The sequence below is a fragment of the Falco biarmicus genome, chromosome 10 (genome assembly GCF_023638135.1).
Source record: "Falco biarmicus isolate bFalBia1 chromosome 10, bFalBia1.pri, whole genome shotgun sequence".
NCBI lineage: Eukaryota > Metazoa > Chordata > Aves > Falconiformes > Falconidae > Falco > Falco biarmicus.
Window position 1 is genome coordinate 37,111,670 of NC_079297.1, and position 25,322 is coordinate 37,136,991.

Genomic DNA, 25,322 nt, shown 5'->3' on the forward strand with positions numbered 1-25,322 from the left:
CGGGAGGACCCAGCATAGGAATGTTTGGCTGAACGAGAACATGAGTGAGAATGAGAAAGCAATCAGTTTTCCAACCTTCTGTCTTATTAAAAAACAGAAAAGCATTTTGAAGTTTTCTTTGAGATCTGAAAATCTGCCCAGGAGAGGGGAAAAGATCATTAAGGTTTTGTTAGTGCTTCTCCTTCCAAGCCAACATTAAAGATGTTCAGCGTATTTGAAGGTGGGACGGTACCTTCACTGCCACAGCCTTCCCTGCTTGGTGCTGGCAGTGCGGGCATGTGAGGGGCACGCAGGGGCTCCCACAGTGCTTTGGATAGACGATGCACTAACGACCACCCTTTATTCCATAACTACATCCACACAATTGCATAAAGATAAGAGTTTTTTCCTGGTTTCTTAGATCAACACTTCCCTTATATTTCTCATTATCTCAAGCCTGTCTGACATCCTCCCTAAGGCTGGATTTCAATTTAAGCATAATTTGGGAAACTGTTTATGATGATGGTTCTAGATGGATGTCCAGTGATTCTTGTGGATACATAGACTCCTCATACTTTTGGTATCATTGATTCACTTGTAAGGAAAGAATCCCTCTCTTATTGCCAAATTGTGTCTTACTTTAAACAGAGACGGAAGACAGTTGTGTCTGGTCAAAGAGATATTATTTCCCGAAGGTGGGGCTGTAGTAAATGAAGATAAGCAAATTCTTGAAAAATCCATAGTATTCAGTTAATAGGGGGAAGGGGGGGGGTGGTGTGTATCTTCTTTAATAGCTTCTGATAAAAGTTATATTTAGAGACGAGACCCTAAACTTCATTTTCCTGGCTTCATGCATTGAGAGAAAAACATTCCAAGCTACCTCATTCATCTACTGATACTCTGTTTAGAGGAAAGGGTTAAAAAAAATAAATACCTGACCTTTGTAATATTTTAGAGAAAAAAATGCTGTATCCTGAGGCAGTGCTGGGCCAAAGTCTGTAGATTTTGGACACTATCCTAACCTGAAAATTTCCATGTGTTTCAAGCCTTGTCTCATTTATCTATGAGAGTCAACCACAAATGTTAACGGCTTGGCCGTGGCCCTCCGGGTGCCAGACGGCTGCACGAGCCCCACGCACACGTGGGCATGCAGCCGGTGCCACCAGGCCGGCAGGGCTGCTTGGGAGCTGCGGGAGCCACGGGTGAGCGAAGGGGCTTCAGGGCCCAAAGCTATACCTAGAGCTACTGAAAGGTTCTCAGGAAACACTGATTTCCATTGGTTTGGGTGTTTTAAATAAGCCAAATATTTTTGCAAGGAGTTGTTAATAGCAGCCACAAAAGCACTGAACCGAGGCCACCGTTCCCAGCACACTCTCACCACACGCCAGCCGTGTCCAGTCTCTGCTCCTTACTATCTCCTCCAGCCACATCCCCCGTGGTCCTCATGTCTGTCTTGACTAGCAGTGGTTTAGGTCATCCCCTTCCAGTTGTTTTTCACCCTCAGGCCTGTCTGAATCTTCTCCGTTTCTAAAGTAAGCACTGCCCCAAAAGCTTTCTATATTTTGAGGTCTTGTACTCTGTAACAGTCCCCAGCCAAGTGTATTTCACTCTCCCGTAACTTAATTCTTCCACGTGCCAGTGTCCTGCTGACCTCCTTGTCAGAAGGAGAGGTATAGACTCATCTTACCTTGCTTCCTTTACTCAAGCAGCAAGTTACAGCCACATCACTTTATGAAGGTGGCATGTGCAAACCAAATCAACTTTTGATTTCTGTTTATTTCTCATCATTTTTAAGTTCTTACAGGAACTGCGATCTCACACAAGCACAGCGTCTGTCATTGCCGCTTGTTTCTTTGTAGGTATCATTTAATAGTTCCTCTTAGACCCAAAGTTTTTCCTGCTGCTGAGCTGCAGCATTTGTTCGCACAAGGATTATTTACCCGAGTTGTACGTGAGTGGCTGGAGATAGTCAAGGCCAGCTGGGAAGGTTTCCGTTTTGTTGCATAGCATCTTCTTCAGCTACTGCTGTTCCTAAAGGCTGGTCATCATTTTCATTTGGGGAAAAGCAGTGGTATCGTAAAAAAGGCAGTTATAAAAACATGCTGCCAATATTCTGTGTTTGGTAACACATATGCTGTGTTTTATACTATGTTACTTATTTAATCACATATTACTGAAGTGGCTTTTTCATACCGGTTTTTCAGCATTTGACCTGTCAGGGCATGTCTCTTACTATTGTCATTTTCAAACAGAATTCAAGGGAGACATCTAATCTGAAAAATGGCATCATGGTTGTAACCTACACTCTTCCAAGAATCGTGAACATCCACATGAAAGAAATGGAGCTGAGTGAACAGTTACCCAGAGATGTCATATTTCCAGAAACTTTGAGGAAGCCTTTAGAAAAAGGTGGCTTTCATTTGGGGAAAAAGACATTCAGAAAAGAAAAAGACAATTCTCTGCAGTAGTTACTTGCTTATCAAAATTGCTTTCCCAGTTCTAATGAAAAGAAAGAATGCATCAATCAACCCTGCCATTTCTCCTATTTCCTATAACTTGAGCATCTCATACCCTAGAGCTTGCGCTGCACAATCAGGACAAAATTCCTCAAACAAACAAAAATTACTTTAAAATGCCACAAGTGTTGCAGCCAGTAATCAGATCGCCACATACTGGTGTCGCCAGTTTCCTTTACTTCCCAATGGAATTAAGAAAAATCCGTGACAAAACCGAGTTCCCGTACAGTGCATTAGGAATTCACTGTGCCAAGTCAGGCCGGCTGGTGTCAAGGTAACTTCTGGAGAATCGGAGCCAGTGACTGGTGCACAAATCTTGGTTGTTCCTGAGCTCTGACCCTGACTCAGGGACTCAGAAGTTTCTTCCCAGTCCCAGGCCATCACCCTCTGTTGGAAGCACAAGCGGCACACCCTGGTGTGTGTGAATTTCCAGCAGCCATTTAAGGGTTACTACTACAATAAATAAGAGGAGGTTTTGCACTTTTGAGAAGTGCAGGGGAAATATTTTACTATAAAAATATAGAGTAAGATGAGACCAGGAACAGTTCGTTTACTGAAAAAACAGAACAATTTTTAGTATCTCAGAGCAAAGATTGGCACCGATAGCTTTATGCAAGAGAGCTGAATCTGGGACACAGCATGTAGCAAGTGCCTTTCTTTCCGAAGATGTCTTTTGTCTCGAAGTTAACCATTTTATTTGACAGTAAAGACAGTGGTTACACTGTTTATATAACATTTTCATTGACTAGAAAGTGACTTGTGACATGCAGCCTTCAAAACCTGCTAATTCCATTCCTCAGAAGCTCAGCCTTTTATCTGTCTGGCGATGAGTCATCTCACAGTAGAGGAGAGGGTTTTCTCACCGGCTCCGCTTCCTCTGCTCCCCCCCCAGCCACCGCACACGTACGCCCTTCTTTGGCCAGCTCTCAAGAGAACATGCAGACAGTCTGGAGAACAAATCTCCCTCCACGCAGATTACGTTCTCCTATAAACACCTCAGCGACGGGTATATAACCTCCAGCAAGAGTGCTGCCTCATCTCTGGCAACAAAACAAACCAACCAAATCCAGAAGCTCTGAAAAGGGGGGGTCACAAGAATCTGGGATCTTGGGTGCTGTAAACAGAAGACAGACTCTTCCCATGATTTTTGAACAATCATGCACCTGAAGAAAGAAGCTTTCTTTAATAATACCGAAATTGTTGGTCTCTCCTGCCACTTGTTACAGTTCTAGGCAAATGTTTAAAACAAATTTCTGTGAAGGTTCCAATACCTATCCCTGAGCTTCTCCAGAAAGCCACTCCTAACGCCAAATTTGTGCTTGTCCACAGGGCCCTCAAAACTGAAGCATTAACTTTTAGAAATATTGAGATACCAAAATGCGTAGGGACTTAGCAAGGAGAAGAGCCAGGGAAGCTGCTCTCTGAAGCTTCCTCGCATATTCTCAATAAGTTATATAGGGTGGATCCCACCAAGGAAAAATGTGATTTATAACCACACCTCCTCTCACAGAACACACTTACCATTTTCTTGAGTACTGCCTGACAGTGATACCTCCCTTCATATTGTTGCCATTAGCAGGTATCATAAGTTCAAGAGTATTTTTTACCTCTTATCTTTTCTTCAACTGAGTTGCTAGTTAGTGTTCATGACAATGATTTTGTTAACAGAAAGGACATTTTTGTGTGTTTTTCTGAAATATAAAGCTAGCTTATTGCTGAGTACTGTATTGAATAGCGATCATGTTAAGGAGTCTACACAACATTGCTTATGAGGATGCCCAGATGAAGAAAGCATCATTTTCCTTCCCTACAGGTTTGCCACACTGCAGAGCAATAGGGTCCTCCTTATTAACAGGCCACCAGGAGTGATAAACACCTGAAGATCTCCCCAGTCATCAGTTATTTCAAAAAAGTGCCTTAAAGAGTTGGTCCACTTTGAGCTAAAAAGCTGCACCCTCAGGAATGAATGGTACTCGAGATAAGTCAGGGTAGCAGACTTGGGAGCCTAATGTTGGAAAAGTAGCTGAAATTTTCCTTTATCACATTTTCATTCAGCCAAGTGTCGCTTGCGTTCTGGTTTTCCTCTTCTCCTTTAGCAGCTTCATGCTTGGCTTTCTGTATTGAGAACCAGCACGGTCCCCCTGAACCCACTGAGTGAGCACTGTGCTGATAAAAAGATCTCTTGATTCAGCACAAATCATTTGTTTAATCAGTCAACCGCATTTAGAACACAGGTAGTTATGAACCACCATTGTCTCTAAAGGGACTATGATTTTTGCCCTTAATAATATTTACTTTTGAAATCTCAGAATGAGAATGAAGGTGTACAGATGAGACAGCTGTAATTGACAGCGGTAATCGATGCTGATCCCTCCAGATCACGGAGCAGCGCCTGGCAGAACTTATTCATCATTTGTGGACTTTGTGGCCTAAATTGTGCCAGACTCCAAATTTTGTCTTTCAGCTTCCCCGCTGTCCTGAATAACCATGGCTGAAAGCACCGCTCCCCTCAGCTCTGTAATCCCATCTCTCCTGGCTCCTTCCCAGTAACTCTCTACAAGCGGCTTTGGGAGCGGGTCTCCAGAGTGCTGCTCTTTTGAGATGCTCTCTCTTACAGGGGTACCTGAAGGAGGCTTTCCTCCAGGTGTCCCTGGAGCCTCTCGGGCTTCTATCTGGTTTGTTTTTTTTAAAAAAAAGCAAGACAAGACATTCAGTGTCACATGTTATGTTCTGAATCGCACCATGAATTTGTTAGTGCGTAAAATTAAAGGTCATTTAAAATTAATATAATGTCAAGATCTGCAGAATTTTAATGGGTAAATTGTTGATTATTTAGTTCTCACCTCTCATCACAAGAACAGTCTCTGTCTTGTTCGCTACCACCACCTGGAATGCTTTTGATACCTTTATAAATGTTGGCGTGTCACTTGATAGCCATTGTAGAGGACTGCTGCTCCTGGAAACATGACCTAAGAGGACTTTGTGGTTCACAGCAACCACATCATCGCCACCAGTCCATCACGTGAGATGTCAGAGTAGTCAAGTGCCTCTGTGACTTCTTAGGGAAAGCAAAAATCTGTTCTGTAGCATAGCTAAATTTCTTCATGATGTGCCATTTCAAGATTTGTGCTCTAATCTTTCAGCCTTTGTGAAGAACTATTTGGTGGTTTGTTTTTTTTCCCCTAGTGCACTGCGTAGATGGGATTGGTTTATTAATTTTGAAGAGCTAGGTTCAAAACTTGTTTAAATCTGCCTCTCTCCATCTGTGCTTAATCTATGCCTCATGGATCTTTTTTTTTAAAAAAAAAAAAAACAACTTATCTCAGAGGATGGAAAAATCTTGTTTTCATATGATATTTCAGTAAGACTTAGGAATAACTGTGGTGTGTATTTTCTGAAGGGTTTCAAGCACTGCTTCCTCTCCCCAAAAGCTCTAAAATACAAAGGAAATTATTTGCATATTAAAAATTTGATTATCCAAACTTCATGCTTCTAATGAAACATAAATCAGCTAGAAAGAGCTTACTTAGTTTTTCCTAAAAGAAACAAATCAGCCTGAGTTATTTTTCTGTATAATTAACACTGTTTGCTGCCTTAAGTACAGGGATCAGAGTTGTCCAAAGCAGTTAAGATTATAGCAACATCAGCAGTTTTTCTGTTTGCTTTACTTTTATTCATTCTGGCATCACAGCTAATTTCTAATCAAGGAAGTGTGTTTGAAAGTTTGGGGGAGATGATACACTTCTCCATGCTAAGTGCATAAAGCCAGTTTAATAAAAAGGGTACTGCTCACGATGACATTTTTCTAGTGGGTATGATCATCTCTGCAGCAAACAAGGAAACGATGTATTTCGTGATGTGTGTTTGGATGGGGATGGGCGGATTGGGCACGCTAATAAGCAAGCCTCTTATTCTTGCACATCAGAGGCCTGTGATGACGATGGAAGTTGCCTTCTGGTGGCTTTTACTTCTCTCTTTAAAACGTCTCATACTTTAAGCAGACAGCCCTTTGGCAGAACTGAGGACGGGGGCCCGTCATCCCATTGCCACCTCATTTGCAAATGTCATCTTTTCTGGTCCAGCTCCAAGAAGCATGAGCAGAGCAATGTACAGAAATGCAGACTGCTCCTTCTCGTGTAATATCCAAAGAATATGTTACTATTTGGGATTGATGAATCAGTCCGAGATTGATCCAGAGCCTGCTGAAGTCACTGGAAGTCAGCGATTGCCAAAAACTACCACTGACTTCAGTGTGTCTTGGAGCAAGCCCTTCACAGTGCAGAACTCCCTGGGAAATGAATGGATGGCTTTATTGGAAAGCAAAACTGATCAAACAGCAATTAAACAGAACTAGCTATCTGGACCTCCCTCCACAAAAGCTTTGTGGCTTCAGAGCCCTACCCCAATAAGCAGGAACATGGAAGACGAAGGTCTACTTTTTATCTGATGTGGCTCAGCTCAACAGCAACTAGCTTCTGCCTCTGCTTCTGTGAGCCTCCTGCACTCCACAGCTGCAGCAGCCAAGCCTTGTTCCCTAGGAAAAATTAGACAATTATCTCTGGGAATTTATTTCCCAGCAAGAATATTCACATCTCACTTCTCTCCAGTACTTCATCACCAAGATGCACAGCTGTTGAAGGACTATCCAGATCTCAGTCCAATCTACTGTCATGTTCAATAGCTCATCACTGTAAGGGTTTCATAAATGCACGTTTTCCAGATACATCTTCAGCCTGTTTTTCCTTGGTAATCCCTGTCTGGAATCGCAAATTAAGGTATATATATATATATATATATATGTATATATATATATGAATCCCCCAGTTAGTTTAGAATAACTAACAAAAGGACATTTCTTGTTAGAGGAAGAGTTGCCCTTTGGACTCTGAGGATAGCTGTTTGTCTGCAGTCTTCCACCACGGTCCTTCCAGTGCAGCTGGCTCAGAAAGCAAGTGGTGCCTGGCCAGCAGGGTACGCAGGAATGAGATCTTTCTGCAGGCTTCACTAGCCCTGATCTCTGCTGTCACGCCTGGAGCATCACGAGTTTGCCATCCGTGCTGGGCACCGCTTGGGTGAAGCATGCCTTTTTAAGGGAGTGAACAAATAGTGATGAAATTAAAATCTGATGATCTGCTCAATTTTCCATCTGTATTTCCTTCTAGAAATCTTGAACTTATGTGTTCTTCAGCTTCCTCATTTGAAGAATCTCATCTTTCAACAGCCATTTCCATCCAGAATTGCTAGTGTTTCATGTACCATCTAGGGTGCTTTGCCTAATGTTTTCAAAACCAGCTGCAAAGTATAAATCTCTGGCACCTCATATTTTTAAATCACTGTATCTGCTTCCCTACCAGTTGTACAAAGTCTTTGAAAAAAACACAGCATTTTCTCTACAGTGGAAAAACATTTTAGTTTCTGGTGAAATCCTCCAGGTTTGTTGATGTTCTGCTCAGCCTTACTGTCTTTTACTGTCCTGTGTGATGCTTGGATGATAGCCAGGCATATATAAATTGCTCCCACTCATGCTCTCTCTGGCGGTTTTATGTGCCTTTCACTACTTTTTAGCAGATATTTTAGGCAGCAATTTATTCCTATCATGGTTTTTTTGGTTTTTTTCTGCTTATTTTCTTTTCCCTCTTTAAAGCGTATCATCTTTTTGTCTAGAATTTACTTAGGATTTTAGGATCCCTGTGGATCAATGGGCCAGACCCTACCATAGCAAAACTGAGGTTTTCTTGTTATGCTTGCAGAAGAGAGCAGGGGGCCGTAAGGCAGACACTTGCTGCCCAAGTTCAATGTTTGCTGTGCCCAGGGGCAGGACTGGGCAGGACGGCGAAGCTGGAAGCGCCCATCTAGCCCTCAGGACCTCTCACTCGGTGCATTGGAGTCAGTGCAGAGAGGAGGCTCCACACACCAGATAAAGGGGAGACGCAGGTTACATCTTGACTGGGAAAGGCAAGAAACCAGAGTCTGAATCTGTGGTGCTCCTTGAAACATTTCATTCTTGACTCTCCTCTGAGTACAATAGAGTCTCAGTTTTGGATAAATGCATGGCCTAGCCTCTGTTAGATACCCTGATTTTTCATTATATTTTATCCTAAATATTAGAAGGAAGGGAGAACAAGCAAAGAAGAGGAATTAAATAATTTAAGGAGCTTCTGTCTAAAGGCAGAAGAAGATGCGCATTATGGATTCAGACTGAACCTTCCCCTGCAGCCACCCAGAGGGAGATTAGCTTTCACCCTTCTTAGAGGAGTTTCTGACTTGCTGCAAATCATGTCACTCGAACAGCAATCCTGGTGAACGCCGTGGCGCTGGGGGGTGACAGCTTAAAACTGAGTCAGTCCCCACACGCAGCCCTGGCCGCAGACGTGCGCAGCAGCAAGGGTACCCGCGGGCAGTCCCTGCCCTGCGCTGCTGAGCCAGCCCAAGCATCACAAGGAGCATCCCTCAGTCCTCGCTTAGAGTTGGTGAGTTCCCAGCAAGTAGGGCAGATACTTGCTAGACCCTATTGATATTATTAAGGCATATAAGCGTGTCAGAAGTTTTATCATGTTTTCAAAAAAATATGGACACAATAAAAACAAAGACCAACAGAAACTCAGATTGGGGCTTAGTTCTCTGTCCCAGCACATCTCTTTACATGCCCGTTTGTCCTGTGTTCACCCAGGTGTAAAATGAGGGTCGAAACACATCCCAGAGGTGAGTATTAACAGGCCTGTCCTCATCCAGCTCTGACCTGGTCCGTTGAATTTCTAATGCTCTGTTTGACGAACCATGAATCTGTGGCGATTTCATAGAGGTTGTCACGATCCCAATTAAGGAAACTGTCATTTTAATATCGCATTTGTATCACAGGGTTTGTTGCCATTTCCTCACGTGCTGCTACTAAAAAAGTGGCCCTTTGCCTTTGTAGGTTACACAAATGGACCAGAAGCTGAACCTCATTACAGATATGCTGCATCACCTGGTTTCCCGTCAGCAGGGGGATCAAGGGAACAACAGAACCTCTCAGAGAGGCAACAATGTCAGTTCGGATCTTTTCCTCGCTAATAACACCCTGCCAACCTACGAGCAACTGACAGTACCGAGGAGAAATGAAGATGATATATCCTGATGTGGTGTAAGTTCAGGTTGGGTTCCTCCCACTTTTCTCCTTTAGATGGGACTGAGTGTTGAGAACCTGGGAGGAACGAAGTTCATCGGCCATCCAAGACAACACGCGACTACTGTATCTATGCCACTAAGTCTCAGATACTCTCTTCCAAAGCCACTCGTAACAGCCAAAGGATTGCCAGGCTGTCTTCTGCCCAGCAAAACTTCCAGAAGCACCACGCTGATTTTGTTCACAAACAAATGGTCACAACTCGGTATTTCTCAGAAAGACCAAACCAATGTAAAGACGGGCAAAATGGCAAGGATTTAGAGCTCCTTTAATAATAATAATAGTAATAATAATATTCTAATAATACTTGAACTTAGATGGAAAAAGTGCATTCTGTTTATGAATCTGCAGATAGCAATATATTTCTACTAATAAGGTTTTTTTAAAGAATTAGGATAACTTATGTTGGTTTTATTGTATAAATACACACTAACATTCTAAAGAATGACAAACCATATACTGAACAATTTTCTTTTTCTGTTTTATTTTAACGTTGCTACATAAACAGTTATCAATAATGACCAGATTTTTAAAATCTGTTTTTCTTCAGGGAGGAACTAATCCTTAATCTGGAACAATACTATTTATAGTGGAAAGTGCTATAGATTTTTTCAGATATCAGGTTTTCATGGGGAGGCAATGAAGTATTACATAGAAAAAATGATTCTGCTTTCTAGAAAATTGTTGCCAAAGAATTTATATATAAATAGAAAACACGGTGGTCTGAATGTACTTGTCCTGAAATAACTTTTTAAAAAGAAGGCCCACTACTTCTTAAATCTATTTTTTAGCTTACAGTTGCCAAGAATAGTACAACAGGCTGAAATGTCTGGACTTGCTGGTCAAGTGCTTGAGCTGGCCAGTTCCTGAGCATCCGCAATCCTCACAGGAATCGAGGCCCCAGTTTGGGAAAGCATCTCTCGTCCAGACAGCATATATGACAATGTGAATAGTTTCCAAAATGATGTCTTGAGAAACTCAGCTCTGTACAAGAGTCATTTGGTACTGAAAGGTGCCAGCTCTAGTTCAGAGGACCGCGGGCCTCACCCACGGAACTGAACCCCGTGTGATCTCTGCCATAAAGCCAGCAGCATTCGGCTTGATGGGGTTTTTCACATGTACAACATGAGCAGGATTTGGGCTTTGATTACGAAGGTTGAAATTCAGCCCTTGCAGATAGTCAGCACCTGTACCATGTCAGCCCTACTTTGCACGGGAATATCCTTACAGCTGACCATGTGTCAGGAAAAGCTCTTTAGTCCAGCGTGGTGGTAGCCCATGCCACTGGCAAAGGAGGGAGATGTTGGCAGATTTATCAGCTCTTGCACTTTGAGCATCACACGTCCAGTGGGCCCTGTTCCCCTCGCTGCAGAGCCTGCACCCCACGCTGTCTCTCTCCCTCTCCTGGAAAACTGTTGTCCTAAAGCCTTGTACCTTTGCGCAGCAGTTAACGTCACTGGGCTTTCATATCTCTGAGCAGTCTGAAATGCTGATGTGTAATGATCTGAGACCACAGGGAACCTTCTCACAGTGCTGTGTGCATTCCAGGCTTTCTTTCCAACATTTCATCTCTTTCTCTTGGACTGCAGAGAGAAGTATACTGCATTTAACTTTACAGATTATGTTACAATTACCCAGCCTTTCTGCTGTACAGTAGATAAATGTTAAGGGTGTAGAAATTTACAGGCATAAACAGGAATTGTATCTGGGCATTATGTTTTATAGAAATCAAAATTGTTGTCATGATTTTAAACATTTTTCAAATGAGATTCACTATGTAATTTCAGGTTATCAATCAGCCTGTTAATTTCCTAATAAAATGCAGGACAAGAGTGCCATGTCTTTTGGTTATTCTAAAATCCAGACACTTGATACAGGAAAGCTGTCAGCTTTGCTTTCCTTTTTTTCTCTTAGCCTGCTGTTCAGCGTACAGATGCGTTATTTGCGATGCAAGACTGGAAACCTGCTGCTGGTTCTTCACTAGAGAAATAACACAGGACTTAATCAGCTGGGGTGGCTTTGGGGAGAAAGGTGTGTCTTGTAGCCTGTGCTGGAGGCAGCCAGGTCTGTGCATGTCTAGGGGCATTGTATTAACTAGAAAATGCATCCATCCATTCCTACATGTTTGTTCCCAAGACCATGGCTGCATTTTCAGTTTGGCAGCTAATCTCAGTGATAACAGTCTGGCATAGCAAACATTTCATGTGAAAGATCATTTCCCTTTCTTGATGCATCCGTTGGTTTATTTCCATCTGAAACTCACTGTTACCAGAATCCTGGGAATAACCAGGTTTTACAGATTCTCAAGGCTGGTGGTGAGTGGTCGCAATGTCGGTCATTCCTCACCTGGGTCCAGCTGATTGTGTCAGAAGAAAGAGCACCGGCTCTGAGACCTGCTGCCTCAAATCTGATCATTCGCCTCACCCCAAGGAAAAGAAGATGATCCATTTTCCTGGCAGAAGTGGGATGTCATAAAATGAGCCCTCCAAACGTGCTGTGTCGCTGCTGGGGCTAGCCGTCCCCAAGTGCCCCCAGGGGACAGGTCTGGCCTCTCTGCCCAGAAGACCAGACTGGATTTATCTTGCCTGCTGGGGCTTCATACCTCAATGACTTCTCCTGGAAGTAGGCACCTCAGCATCTTTCTTTCACAGAGCATTGTGGACCAGCAGCAGCAGGGAGATGAGCTGAGCAGTTCACCAGTAGACAGGGCACAGTGAGTATGGCTTCCTGCTGAAACCTTACCTGCCGATGTCTGCTTGTCATCTGAGCTGTCCAGAGCAGGGCTTTTTAAGTGGGTAGGAAATGTCTGTAAATAGGCTGAAGGGAAGCTAAGGAAACTGTAAGGTAGGCAAAGCCTTGACTTTATAATTTCCTAACCTGTTTTTGTAAACCGTGTTAAAATAAAGGCATCTGAGGCTGCTGAAAGGAGTCACTTAGAACAGCTCAACAGCAGTTTGCGTATCAAGACTGGTGTAAGCTAGGCCTGGAGCCCCATCCCTGCTGAAAAAAATAAAGGGCAGCTGAAAAAAGGTCATCTAAAAAAAACATGAGCTGGGTCAGCTTCCCCAGCCTAGCAGGGTATGGGTGCTATGCCAGATACGGCAGGTAGGAAGCCAGTGAATAGGAGAGGAGGAGAAACGAGTGTCTGCCCAGCTGAAGGTGGTGATGAAATCTCACCCTGCCTCAGTCTGCAGCAGAGGCAGATGACTGTGCAAGTTTGCAAAAAGAAAGATTAATGGGGGGAGGAGGAGGGAGGTGTGTGCAAGGGAGGAGGTTTGGGAGATGAGCAAAAGCACAGGCTCCTTGTTAGGGGGGTGTGTTGGGATTCAGGAGACAGAAGCACTGTGTCTGGCCTCAGTGTTAATCTACAGAGTGACCTCAGGGCGAGTCATTTCACCTGTCTGGCCACATCTGTTCCCTCTCTGCCACGCAACCTACTCTTCTATTTAGACCACAAATTCCTCGGGACAGGGACGGCCCCTTTCTATGTGTTTGCGCACAGAGCCTAGCGCAAAGGGACCTGCACTCTGGGGACTTGAGGTACCACTCTCATATAAATAATTACTCAGGAGGCAAAAGCCATCCTGAAGTCCTGCTATATCCAAAGCCTTTATTATTCTGAGACCAAATTTCAGAGTTGGAAGTACCTCCTGCCAAACCGACAGTTAGAGGATGATGGGGATTAGATCCCCTTTGACATAGCATCTTACAAAAGAAGATGAGAAGTTCAGCCACCACTCTGGTTTAGTCTTGTGTTTTAAAGCAGGTTCATTTCAGGGCTATACTAGCTGAGGCAGAAATCTTTGGGTGTCAGCAGATTAAATAGCCATTTTACTGCAGCAAGTTAAGAGCTATTGTTGCTAGCAGATACCTCTAGACTGATTTATCAGCCATCAGTTCTGAGGAAGGTGGAAATATTCCAGGGCACTCAGCTGAAAAGGTCTGGGCAAGAAACAAATTGTTCTTTGAAATATAAAAAAGTGAAATACAGGAAGATTTTCTCTTCTGGGAGTTTAAAGGCAAAATGGTAAAAACACTTTTAGGCTAATCCTTGTGTACCCGGCTGAGATGGGTATTACTGTTCTCATTTTACTGATGGGGTGGTGGTTTGGGAAGAGGAGGGGCACTGAGAAGTAAAGGAAAAAGATTAAAGGTCTGATGCAACTCCCGTTTGTGTCCTGCCCTTGTGAAAATGTGCTTGTGTGCTTCGTTTTTGCACAGGAGTTGGGCTATTGCCTGCAGCAGGACTACTCAGCCCATGTGGGTCAATATAAGTCTTTGCAATTTCAATACGTGTGGTAAGGATGCCTTTCGTGGTCTTTCAGTGGAAGCTGAGCTCAGCTGCATATGCAGCATTGCTTTCCTCAGGCTCACAGTCCTGTGAATCCACATGTTTCTGTTTCCCATTTCTGTTTTCAAATTATTGCTTTATAATACTCATGCATGCCACCGGCATTTTCAAGCCACAACAATTAGAGGTATTTCTTTCCACTTCAGCAGTATGCATTTCCTTACCTACCACACTGGAACACATGCAATGGAATATTTCTGCACATAGAGAAAAGGCTTTATAAATGCCCCCCCAATTTCACTTAAAATAGCTTACATTTTGCGTCCTGGGCTCCCTGAGCAGCAGCAGCTGTGAGGAAGGTGCACGAAAGGCAGCAGGAAGGATTTGATCCCATGCAATGATTAAAAGTTGTTGAGTTCAAATTGAAAATAGCAAGTAATTCTATGAACGCTGGCTTTTTTCTGTCTTGTCCACAGGCTGGCTCAGATGTCCAAGAAGTGCAAACTTCAGCTGAAGCTTTTTTTTTTTTTTTGCTGCTGCTGCAATGTAGAACAGGTTTGTTTTCTGTGTCATTCCCCTGGTGCCCAACGAGATGTGCATTCACGCTCAGCCTTTCCTTGGCGAGGGCACTGATAGCGGGCCCCTCTCCCTTCTACCTCAGTGCCTGTTTTCACAAACTTACAAGAACTTTTGTAGATCTCTATCCTTCCGTCAAGTTGAGTTGAACAAGGCCAACAGGTTCAAAAGTTATTACGGGGAGGCAAAACAAACACAGCGTGAGTGCATTAACTTTGTTTCCACAGAAACTAGGCTAAAGTCCTCCCTCCCCAGACCCAGAGGTCTGGAAGAGATGTAACCCCTCGCTTTGGAGCAGAAGGCAGCCTCTAACTCCTGGGGTTAGGAGGACACTTGCAGAAGGCATGTTCTTGGGAGCTGGTGGCTTCTGCAAGGCTTGGTGCCCCTTGCTTTTGGATCAGCTATTGGAAGATGCTGGAAAATAGAGGGTTTCTTATTTTGCTCCCAATGACAGCAACCTAAAAGCTAACAGGACAAAATGCTTGGCGCTGCAACAAAGAAAACGCAGGTGCTGGATAGGCACATTATGAAACACGTCCATGCATGTTACAGTAATACGGCGTGGTGTCCGGTGAAAAGATGTCTACATTGCTGGTGAGGGAGCGCTGCCAAGGAAGGGCTGGCCCCAAAGGAACGGCATTGTCCAAGTTTGCATCGCTGCTGCATGGGCTGGCAACTGCTGCCTGTGGGGAGAGGCTTCCCGGGAGCCTGGTGTGAGGCATTATGCTCCCTGCCCGTGGATTTGCACCTAAGAAGAACTGAGCTATAAAGCCAGTCTTGAAACCATCTTGGAGCTGCATTTACTTCAGAGCTAGCATTGCTCTGGCGAGCTGCCCAGGGATTTAGGCTCCGTTAATCCAGGCTTGGCTCTCTATGGCAGACACCCATGGAACAAAGGAAATAAAACTTCCACAACCCCGGCGAGTTGCTGGTCAATCACTTGGCCAGGTGCAGAAAGTGGGCTAGGCAGCCTTCAGCGAGCGCTCTGGGATCAGAGAGGGGCAAACACCCGGCGGGGGTGAGCAGACAAATCTTTAAAGGTTTTCTTGCCATAATTTCCCAAGCCTGGGAGCGTCACGCTTTGAGCCCCCAGTGCCTGTGCATTTTGCACAGCCTTTAAGGCCAGCTGTGCTGAAATGCATCACTGCTGCTTTCTGTGCCGGCAGTCTTAGAGGGAAATAAAAAGTAAGAAGCCACGGAGGAAAATAAATTCAATTTTCAGTTCTCCTGTATGTTACATCCTTAAGAGTATATTGATCACTTATTCATAAAGATTAATATGTTAGATAGAGGCATTAAAAGCACTACCAGTGCTGTAAGAACGATAAGCACATATGAAGTATTGGGATTACAAGTAGCTTGTGAGATGCTATCATCTGCAACTTCTGTTTCAGCATTATCTAATAATTTGTTAGTCCTAATGATTGCTTAATGGGCTTATTAACTGAGCTGTCTATAAACGGAACCTAAATGTAAATGTGATTCAGGTTTGACTCTGTTTGCATCCTTGGCCCTTACTTGGCATGTAAATCTTCTGCTTTGATCCTTTTCCTTTTCCTTGATTTCCCTAGGGATTTCCTTCTAGGTGTTAAATGAAGCACTGGATGCAGGTTTGGTGGGCAGAGGGATACACGCCCTTCAGATCACCTTCAGGAACCAGCAGGGAAGAGTTACCCACATGAGGACTGATTGCAACTGCACAAGGGAGTTTTCTTCAGGCCACAACATCTTTTTGATCATAGTTTGTCTTTTAAAACCAGAATGATAGAAGACGGACTCACTGCTGAAACCCTCCTCCGCCCATGCGGACTTGCAGCCAGTGTGACGTGTGTTCACTTACAGCCATCACGGAGCAGATTTTAAATAACGCATTTGCTTAAATGCTTGCAAATGTTACTCTGTTATTTCAGTCAGCAATCAAGCAAGCATTTTGTTTTCCATTTATTTTCTCTCCTGTGCTGCAAAATGGGGGGATCCTTAGCAGCCACAGGACAGAAACCAGAAGCAGGGAAGCAGAAAGGTGCCCCAGAAGACAGGTCTGCCATTAAGCAAGAAGTACTGCCACAGGCACACATGTTTTAGACACTGTTTCATGCAACCCGAGCATCGCTTTCACTACCCTGTCTTGATCTTCTTGCCCCCAGGCACCAAGCCTCAATACACCTTTGAAGTACCCTGCAATGTCCTGGACCTGAATTTCCCTCTGGCTCACCCACTGACACTGCCGGGAGCTGCTCTGGGCTCGATGTGAAGCTGGCGGAAGGCAGCGATGCTTTTGGCTGGCTCCGGTGGCACTTGGGACAGGCCTCTGGGATGTCCCCTGGTGCCTGCGCCTCGTGGGCGCGTTGGTCGCTGCTCCTTGGCATCACGTAGCCTGTGATTAATGTTTCCTTCCTACGCTCGTCCTTCAGGCCGCCGCAGCTCTGACTCTTTGTTTCCCTCCTTCCCCCCTTCCCAGCTGAAGGGGAGAACAATTCCTGGAAAAGAAAAATGCTCTTTCCCCCACGTTGCTGAAACCTTCACGGGGAGGAGAGAGGAGACTCTGGAGAACATATGGCTAAAAGCGTTTGGGGGTTTTCAGATGGTAAATGACCAATGAGGTCTCAAAGGGGTTTTATTTATAAATGATAGACTCCTGAGAGAGAAATAATTGCTGCTCTCCCAGGCGTAAAAAAGCAATTCACCTGACATAAAACCCAGGGATAAAATTAGCTAAATGAAAGCTAGATATGGCAACTGTATTAAACTTTTTTTTTTCTTCCCCCTCCTGCTGAATGGTGAATCATTTTAATTTTGTTTTCCCCTCCTTTCTTGGAAAGAGAAAAAAAAAAAAAAAAAAAAGCCAAAGCAGTGCCTTGGGTCTGAAAGAACAGATGGTGCCCTGGGCGGCCCTCTGGAGCACTCTGCGGCGTGCATTCCTCCACTCCGCCGCTCAGATAACTGAGTTATACAGCACACGACCATCTGGTGTATGACACATCTTGTGTCCCCCAGACAATGCCCCAGCAAACCTCTTCAGGGGAGAGGTTAGTTTCTAGGGTAACAGCAGCATGTGCAGCTCCAGGCCTTATTGAGATTCAGGGCTCCTCACTTGTCCCTATTCTTCTCCTCCCTATTGTTGTCACTTGAGCTTTTGCTGCTTGGTTACTCCGAGACTGACAATATCCATCAGTATTTTGTCCCCGGCCCAGAAACTATTGTCTCCAAATTTTGTTTCATTATTTATGTTTTCAATATCCAATAGTTGGCTGAAGCATCTGCTGTAGAGTGATAAGGCAAGTGCCTATTGAGGAGGACCGCGCTGCTGCCTGACAACGATGGTTTGAATTATTTTGGTTGTGGTTGGACAAGCCTTTGCAAAAGCCAGGGTATCCGTGAAGCACTGAGGTGACTTTATTTATTTGTCTGCCTCAGCTTTTTCACTTGTACACATCTTTTAATCCAGACCTAAAAAAAAAAAAAAAAAAAAAAAAAGCTTAAAGCCTCCATAGGTAAGTCAGCTCTTGAAGAAGTAGGTGCCTGCTCATTGACTGGTGGTCTCTGGATTTTTCCTTGCTAGGAACTACTTGGAGAGGGAATAAAAAAAAAACCAATGTCTTGCCTTCCTTCTGGATTTCTAAGGAGTTTCTTATGAAGAGAATTTGTTTTCCGAGTGCTGATATTCTCTGATTTAAAGAGCCAAGGTCTGGACAGTAACCATGATCAAGCACAGGGACTATGCGTAACACTCTGAAATTCAGGTTTTTTAGCAACTTGAGTCAGAAAGTTTAATCAGCAAACAGAAGTAGCAGATAGATGTTTTCTCCACCAATAAAAGACATATGTCCCACCAAATCCTTTACTCTGTTGCAGCGCAATTGTATTGGCAGCATTACTTTCCTCAGGTATCTCTCAGTGTCACAGCTGGCCAAAATCCCCCCAGATTCTCCCTACCTCTGCATGGAGTAAACTGTTCATTCAATGGGGTTGAAAACACTTGTTTAAAAAATAAAAGCATCAAGCCAGAGGTTTGAATAAGTATTAAAAATGCACAACTAAGGAAATACCAGCGATGTCTAATCATGGATGTGCTGAACTGCAGGCCTCAGTCACGGTATGAGTAACTCTAAAATGTTGCATCATATCTCAGGTTAAGGCTAAGTGTTAGAGAACCAGCAACACCAGGTATCTATGTATCAAATAATAATAATAACAGATACATCTATTGATACTGTGGTAAGTTTGCTATAATGTCAAGTCTGACTCATTATTTTCACTCAGCGATAACTTTCCAGAGATTTTACTTTCCAAGTAACACTTGTAAAATATAGCTATGTGACCTAAAGGCAATTCCTAAAAAAAGATTTGTCTAAAATGTTTCAGATCTGCTATAAGGAAAAGAGGAAAACAAAGATTTAGGGTTTTCTCAGCATGAAACAACTTTTGTTTTGTAGACCTCAGAGCTGGTAGCAGAAAACAAGATGTAACCCTGACCCAGAAGACTGGTTGTAAATATTCTAATGAAATTTAGTTTTGAGTTGCAGCATGTTTTGCCCCTGACCTGCTCATTAGATATGCCATGGCTGTAAGTGTATTTGCTTCATCACATGCTTGAGACAGCATGTGATTATAAAAGTAGAGACCACGCTAGCGTGCACGTGCAGGAGGAGACACGGCTGGTCGCGGGTGAGGCTTGCCTAGCTGTGTCTTGCTTCATGGTTTTTAAGAGCAAGGAGGAGGGGGTAGAAGTGTCCTCGCTTTGTTATAGGTTCGGGCAAAGTTCCTGATTTTCTAACTGTTGAAAGCTGCCAGCAGGCTGCCCCACCAGAGCCTCCGCGTTGCCTCGGTAGGTGCGAGGCCCTCCATCCTGGCCAATGGTGCGGGGCCTGCCAGGAAGGCACAGGAGAAGCGCCTCAGCTTGTGGTGTCTGTAAGCCCACTAGAAAGGTCCATACATTGCTGTCACACAGGCTAGAAACTGAGTCTGAGTCATGCAGCCCTTCCCTACCGCCCCTCCCCCAATGCCAAGGTGGGGGATGCAGCCCTGCCGTCGCTCAGCATCTCTCCAGCTCCAGAACACGAGAACAACTGAAAGGGAACCAGAGCAGGCAGTCTCTTCCTGCAAAAGGTATTTGGCCTCAGCAAAGTGTCGGATGAAATATTTCTTTAGAAACTGTGGAAATTGCAATTTAGAAATTGCACAGAGTACGGAGCCTTCAGCTGGAGTGCTGCGTAGAGTCTGCTTACTTGAGCTGGATGAGTCTCTCCTGAAAGTGGCATGGAGCAGAAGAAAAGTAACAAGGGCAGTCAGACAAATTGAAAGCCCGTGTTAGGACTTTCCCCATCTAACCTAGCAAGGCAAAAGGCTATGGTTGCTCTCCGTAAATATATACAGGAAGGAGAAGTGCTGCTTCATCCAAAGGACAACGTACCACAAATACACAAGTTGTCCACGAAGGCATTCCTGAAGGTTTCTAAACATCAGAGCAGGGGCTTTCTGCAACAGCACCCCAGTGTAAATATGGGGCGGGTGGAGGAACTCCCAGCTTTAAGGCATCACTTGATTAATTTGTGGGAGAGGTCATAGGCTGTGATTAACTGTGAAGACAGGAACTGGTCCGTGTGACTGGGGACATCCCTGCTGCTCCAGTATTTCACAGGTTTGAAAGGCAGAAGAACCCATTAGACCATCTGGTCTGAGCTCCTGTATGATGCAGGCCATAGATCCCTCCCAGCTACTCTTTGCTGAGCCCAGCAATTTCTATGACTTAAGCGTTAGCTTACAAAAAGCCATTCAGCCTTGGCAGAAGATGCCAAGATCCACATCTTTCCCTGAGGTTTGTCACAGCCTTAATCGCCCTACTATTAACACTATCGCTTTTCTTGTTTTGGTCTGAATTTTTTCACCTGTATCTTTGATTCTTACTAGGCTTTCCACATGCCAGCTAAAAAGCCTCCTAGGGTAGGAAATGATCCTGCCCTAGCAAAGACTGCAATACGCCCAGTCTGTGAGCACAGGCTAGGGTAAATACACTAACTGACACAGAGAAGTTGAGGGGTTTGACTATTCCTTCTGTGCTGCACCTTCTGTGTTCCGTCATCCTTCTGACGTTATCCCTTGGTATTTTAGAAACTCATTTGAAAGTCATAAAAGTGCCTTGGTGCCTTGCTGCGGCAGAACCAGCCAGGCTAGCCTTGGTGACCGTGGGGGTTTGCACCATTCAGTGGGAAGGCTTTGGGATCCTTGAATGTTCTTCGTGTGCACGGTGAGGGCAAAGGGAGGGACAGGCGGAGAGGAGACCCTGCAGTATCTCCGGGCATGCCCACTGCCCAGGCTATCTGCAGGTGGTGACCAGAGGACCTCAGTGACAATGGCTGTCAGGCTGTACTTAGAACAGCACCGAGTGTATTTGAAACTATTTTTTAAAAACTTAGGAAAGGAAAATATGCAGGACAACAAGACTCAGAGCTGGACGCCTGAACGAGGATAGGTCTCCCTGCATCTTTCCAAAGAGAAGTAAAATGGGATCTGTGCTTTCCTTTTTTTGTTCACTGGCCAGAGCATCGCGCTGCCTGATGGGCGAGACTGGCCCTGCTTTCTTCCCTGTATAATGTTGCAGGGAGCTGCCGGTCCTGTGCCCATCCAAGCTGTTTTAGCCACTGCCAGTCAGAGTGGCATAAGCCTCATCATCCGAGCAAGCGATGAGGGACGTCTGTGTGCGCGTGCAGTACCCACCACCAGAGAAGGAAAGATTATATATATAGATACGTGTTACTGTTGTTCATTACTTAAAGAAACGTGAAGCCACACAGGCAGAGGCACAAGTGGTCCATGCCGTATGGAAAGACATGACAGAACTCACTTCATTTCTAGAAGAAATTAATGCCTGCAGACGCTGGCTAGGAGGGTTTGTCTGAAGGAGGTATTTTTATTTCTCTTGTGGGTAAAAGGAGCTGCCACGTTGTTGCCTCTGACAAATCCAGAGTGAGAAAGGTAAACCAGGCAGACACAGCACCGAGGAATATCTCTGCCTTTGCTGCTCTGTCACTTCAGGGCAGCTAATTAGGAGCAAACAGGGGTGAAAAGAGTTGTGATCGTAAGCTAAGCACAAGGGGTTTCCCATCTGTGAAAGCAAAGGCTGCTTACAGGAAAAACCTGAACTTAATCAGGAGGGAATTACCATCTTTCCCATTTTACGGCGAGGAACAACAAGCCGCAGAGGATAAAGCTCTTCTCAGTTGTGTGAAGAGGTGATGATTTTGCTGGGTTTGTACTAAGACACCTCTCTACTGGGGGGGGGGACATACCTGACCAGGCTGCTCTGCCTTTGTTCAGACCTCCGAGCCCCAGATGAAGCCAACCAGTTGTTCGTAACATCTGCTTCTATTGAGAGACAGCAAATGGCTTCTGAGCAAAGAGGTTACTCTTTGGAAGAGATCAGAGAAGAGCCAAAAAGGCAAATTAAATTAGGAACCGTAAAGCAGAGTGCCATGGGCAGAGGGCAGAAGAACATACTGCCATTCATCTGTGAAGCAGATCGCTTGCTAGAAGTCAAATACACTTATTTTTTTCAGGAACATCTGAATATTTTTATACTTCAGAAAAAATAATGGCACAGTCTGTTTAGAGGAAAAAGCAAAACAGAACAAGCAGGGCCATGAGACATGATGCGATTTGCATCTAAATACGTTTTAGAGATAAGACCGTGTTCAGAGGAAAGCACAGTATTGCCAGTTCACGAGACTTACTTTCTGGTATCTTTGTGGGAACCAAATGAATTGCAAAACATCTGCAAGGTCCAAAGTGTCAATTATGCCTTTATGTACGTGGAGGAAATGTCACATGATGGAGGCAGTCATTGGACATGGTCAATTGTAGGGTTTTATCCTCTGCTTAGCCTTAAAGCTTCGCTCAACAGTCAGGTTAGACAATGGCACTGTCAGAGCGGGAGATGGATCAGTTTGGCCACTCAGAGGAGTCACTTTCAGCACAGAGAGTGTCCCTGGCCTCGGACAGCACGGACATTTTGCTTGCAAAGCCTGGCTCAGGACTGCTTCAAGCAAGCCTGCTTCCAGATTTGCACATCTAGAGGCAGCCAAATGAAAAGCCCAACACAAAGCATAGATATCGGCCAGGATTTGCAAAAGTAGTCATGCAAATGAAGCAGGTTTCCAAAGTTTCCCTTAGACCAGATCTGTGTTTCTTAATCAGATTTCGTCTCTGCAACTTTTCAAAAAAATGCCAACTTTGCAGAAGCTTCTTGCCGGAACATATAGAAGGAGGCTGTGCATCAGTCAAGGACCATAGGAGCTGCCAAACCAGAGGAATGGTTTTGAAAGCCCCATATGTGTGACTGCGAATGCCAAATATCTTCATTTTAATGGCGTGTTATGGTTTATATTGAGCACTTCAACAAGTCCCAACAATATTCTTTCTGAATCTGCAAACTTGCATTGCTTCTCCTTTTAAGCTTTTAAATCCAGCAAATTTGCAATACACCGTTTGTGTGTTTTACTGCAGTCATCTGCAACAAAACAGCATCTATAGTCCATAAAATTGCACAGAAATGCTACTGGCACCATTTCCAGCTGTGCTCTGGGCTGGGGTCCGATCTCCAGCTTCCACCATCTTTCAGCACTCTCTGGCCAGTGCTGGCAGTGTGCCAGGCAGCACGCTTCGGCCCTTCACAGCCCGCACGGATGCTACCGGAACCTGCGCGACCCTGCCCCGTAACAGGGTGTGGAGCTGTAGGTGACATTTATGTGGCAGATAATGCAGGACATTTCTGCAGAACGATCAGGGAATGCTGCAAAACTTGAGGGTTTCTCCAAAGTCCTGTTTCTAGATTTGTGGAAAGAAAACCGACAGCCTGAACTGCATCAGCCATGTCACCTCCACAGCTGCAACCAGCATCCTCTTACTCTTTCATTACACATCGTCTCATGCAGATTATTGGCATCAGCAAGTGCTGTTGGACTTCATACAGCTCCCACCGCACCGAGGGAGGTTTGGATTGGGCTTGTACTTGTTACTGTATTTAATTATTATATTATTGCATCACTATGGATGCTCTTGTAAAGTCTGACATCTGCACGGCTGGGCAAACATGTCTGGATTCACCCTGTGCGGCTGCCCCCCACCCCGATGAGGGGCCATTGGCAAGATACAAGCCTGGCTGGGTGAGAAACAGGCGGCAAGTGGGGGAAGGGGAGGCGGGGGAGGAAATGTTTGGTAACTAGTAACGAGCCCTTTCCAACTGCGTGCGCTTCTGCTGTCCGACTATGCTAGCATTGGTGTTGGCGCCATGTAAGACATCTTTATAAGCTAGGGGGGAACAAAGAGGACCTCAAACAACACCATTTGTAAACAGCTTGGTGCATCCTTTGGGTTCGTTTACTTCCTCAGCGGACGCTGAGCAGTCTCCGCACCGTACCAGTCCGAGTGCTCGGACGTGGCATCTCCCAGCGATACTGTGAGCCCATGATGATACCTACAGTAATGATTCTGAGGCCGATGGTAATACAGGATTACCCAACGACTCTGCTCATGACACAAGCCCTGGGCTTCACCTCATGCCGCATGTCCCCACAGTCCCTGCTCAGCCACCTCCTGCTGCTGCACGCCCAGGTGCTGATGATGCAAAACTCTGCAGCTCTCCGGGAAACTGGAGGGGAGTCTGCAGAGTAAGTAACTGAATTTTGTATCAAAACCACTGGCAGAGATTGTAAATTTTTTTATTCTTTCTTTCCATCCCAAACTTACAGAAATCTTCTTGCAGAATTGTATTTCTGCCAGATCAAAGGAAATCCAGGGAGCCAGGTACAGAGTTCAAGAGCAACTTGGCACAGCCTAAGTGGGGCCGCAATTCCAACACGTCCAGGAACACCGGTAGCTGGTGTTGAAATGGCACCAGGGCAGGGCAGTCACTTAAAAATAACTCTTCAGGGTTGAAGTAGAGGTATGGGTCACAGCATTCTGGATCTGTACGATCCCGGCAAGGAGGCAAATGAGCAGAAAATGAGATGCACAGAACAAGTGTCTCAAATGTCTTCAATTGCTTTAGAAAGCACTCAGCTAACCTGTAAGTTATACATTAAGAATAAAATCTGTTCTGAATTGTAGAAGCCTTCACATTGCTTTAACATCACTATGTGTACCAGTGCAGCATCAAATGGAGTTTGGGAGAGGTTTTACCTGCAGGAGGAGGTTGGGCCCCACCACAGCAGCAGCAGCAGCAGCAGCAGCAGCAGCAGCAGCAGCAGCAGCGGTAGCAGTAGCAGCAGCAGCAGCAGCAGTCCTCCCCCCGCTCACTGCATCCTCCTGCCCTTGGCCCGCAGAGGCTGTCAAATGCTTGTTCTGTCTCAGACACTGGTCGAAAGCCTGGCTTTAATTAATATACCCAGAAAATGAGAATGACAGTTTTGCTCTGGTTATGGCTAGTTGTCACAACCAACAAGTTACAACAAGGTAACGCATACAGCTCCAGAAAAAAACAACCAAAAAAGGGATGGTTCGCTGTGTTGTGGAGGAGTAAGTTGCCTGGTAACCAGAATGAAGGTATTTATTTAAAGTTGTTGGATAGGCCTACCAATACAGGTATTCCAGGAAAAGATGGAGTCTATTTCACAGTTCCAGGAGTGGAAAGGAGTTTTATGAAGTGAGCAGATGCACATCACGTGCACTGTGAGATGAACCCGCGGGGCAGATGTGAAGCGCAGCACGGACCAGGGCAGCTGACATCGACATGAGATTGCCTCCAAGTTTGGTAGGGGAGCACGAGGGAAGTGAGCTACACAAGTTCGTTCTAGCAGTAAAA

At 44.9% G+C, this 25,322-nt stretch overlaps 1 protein-coding gene across 2 annotated transcripts in view; it reads left to right on the forward strand.

Moving 5' to 3' along the window:
• Positions 1–11,492, forward strand: part of KCNQ1 (potassium voltage-gated channel subfamily Q member 1) — a 362,823-nt gene extending 351,331 nt beyond the window's left edge. For both annotated transcript variants that reach the window (XM_056354505.1, XM_056354506.1), the window contains one exon: positions 9,412–11,492. In XM_056354505.1, the coding sequence (XP_056210480.1) occupies positions 9,412–9,612 (201 nt within the window). In that variant the 3' untranslated portion in view covers positions 9,613–11,492. The remainder of the gene's footprint in view (positions 1–9,411) is intronic.
• Positions 11,493–25,322: the final 13,830 nt, after the last annotated feature.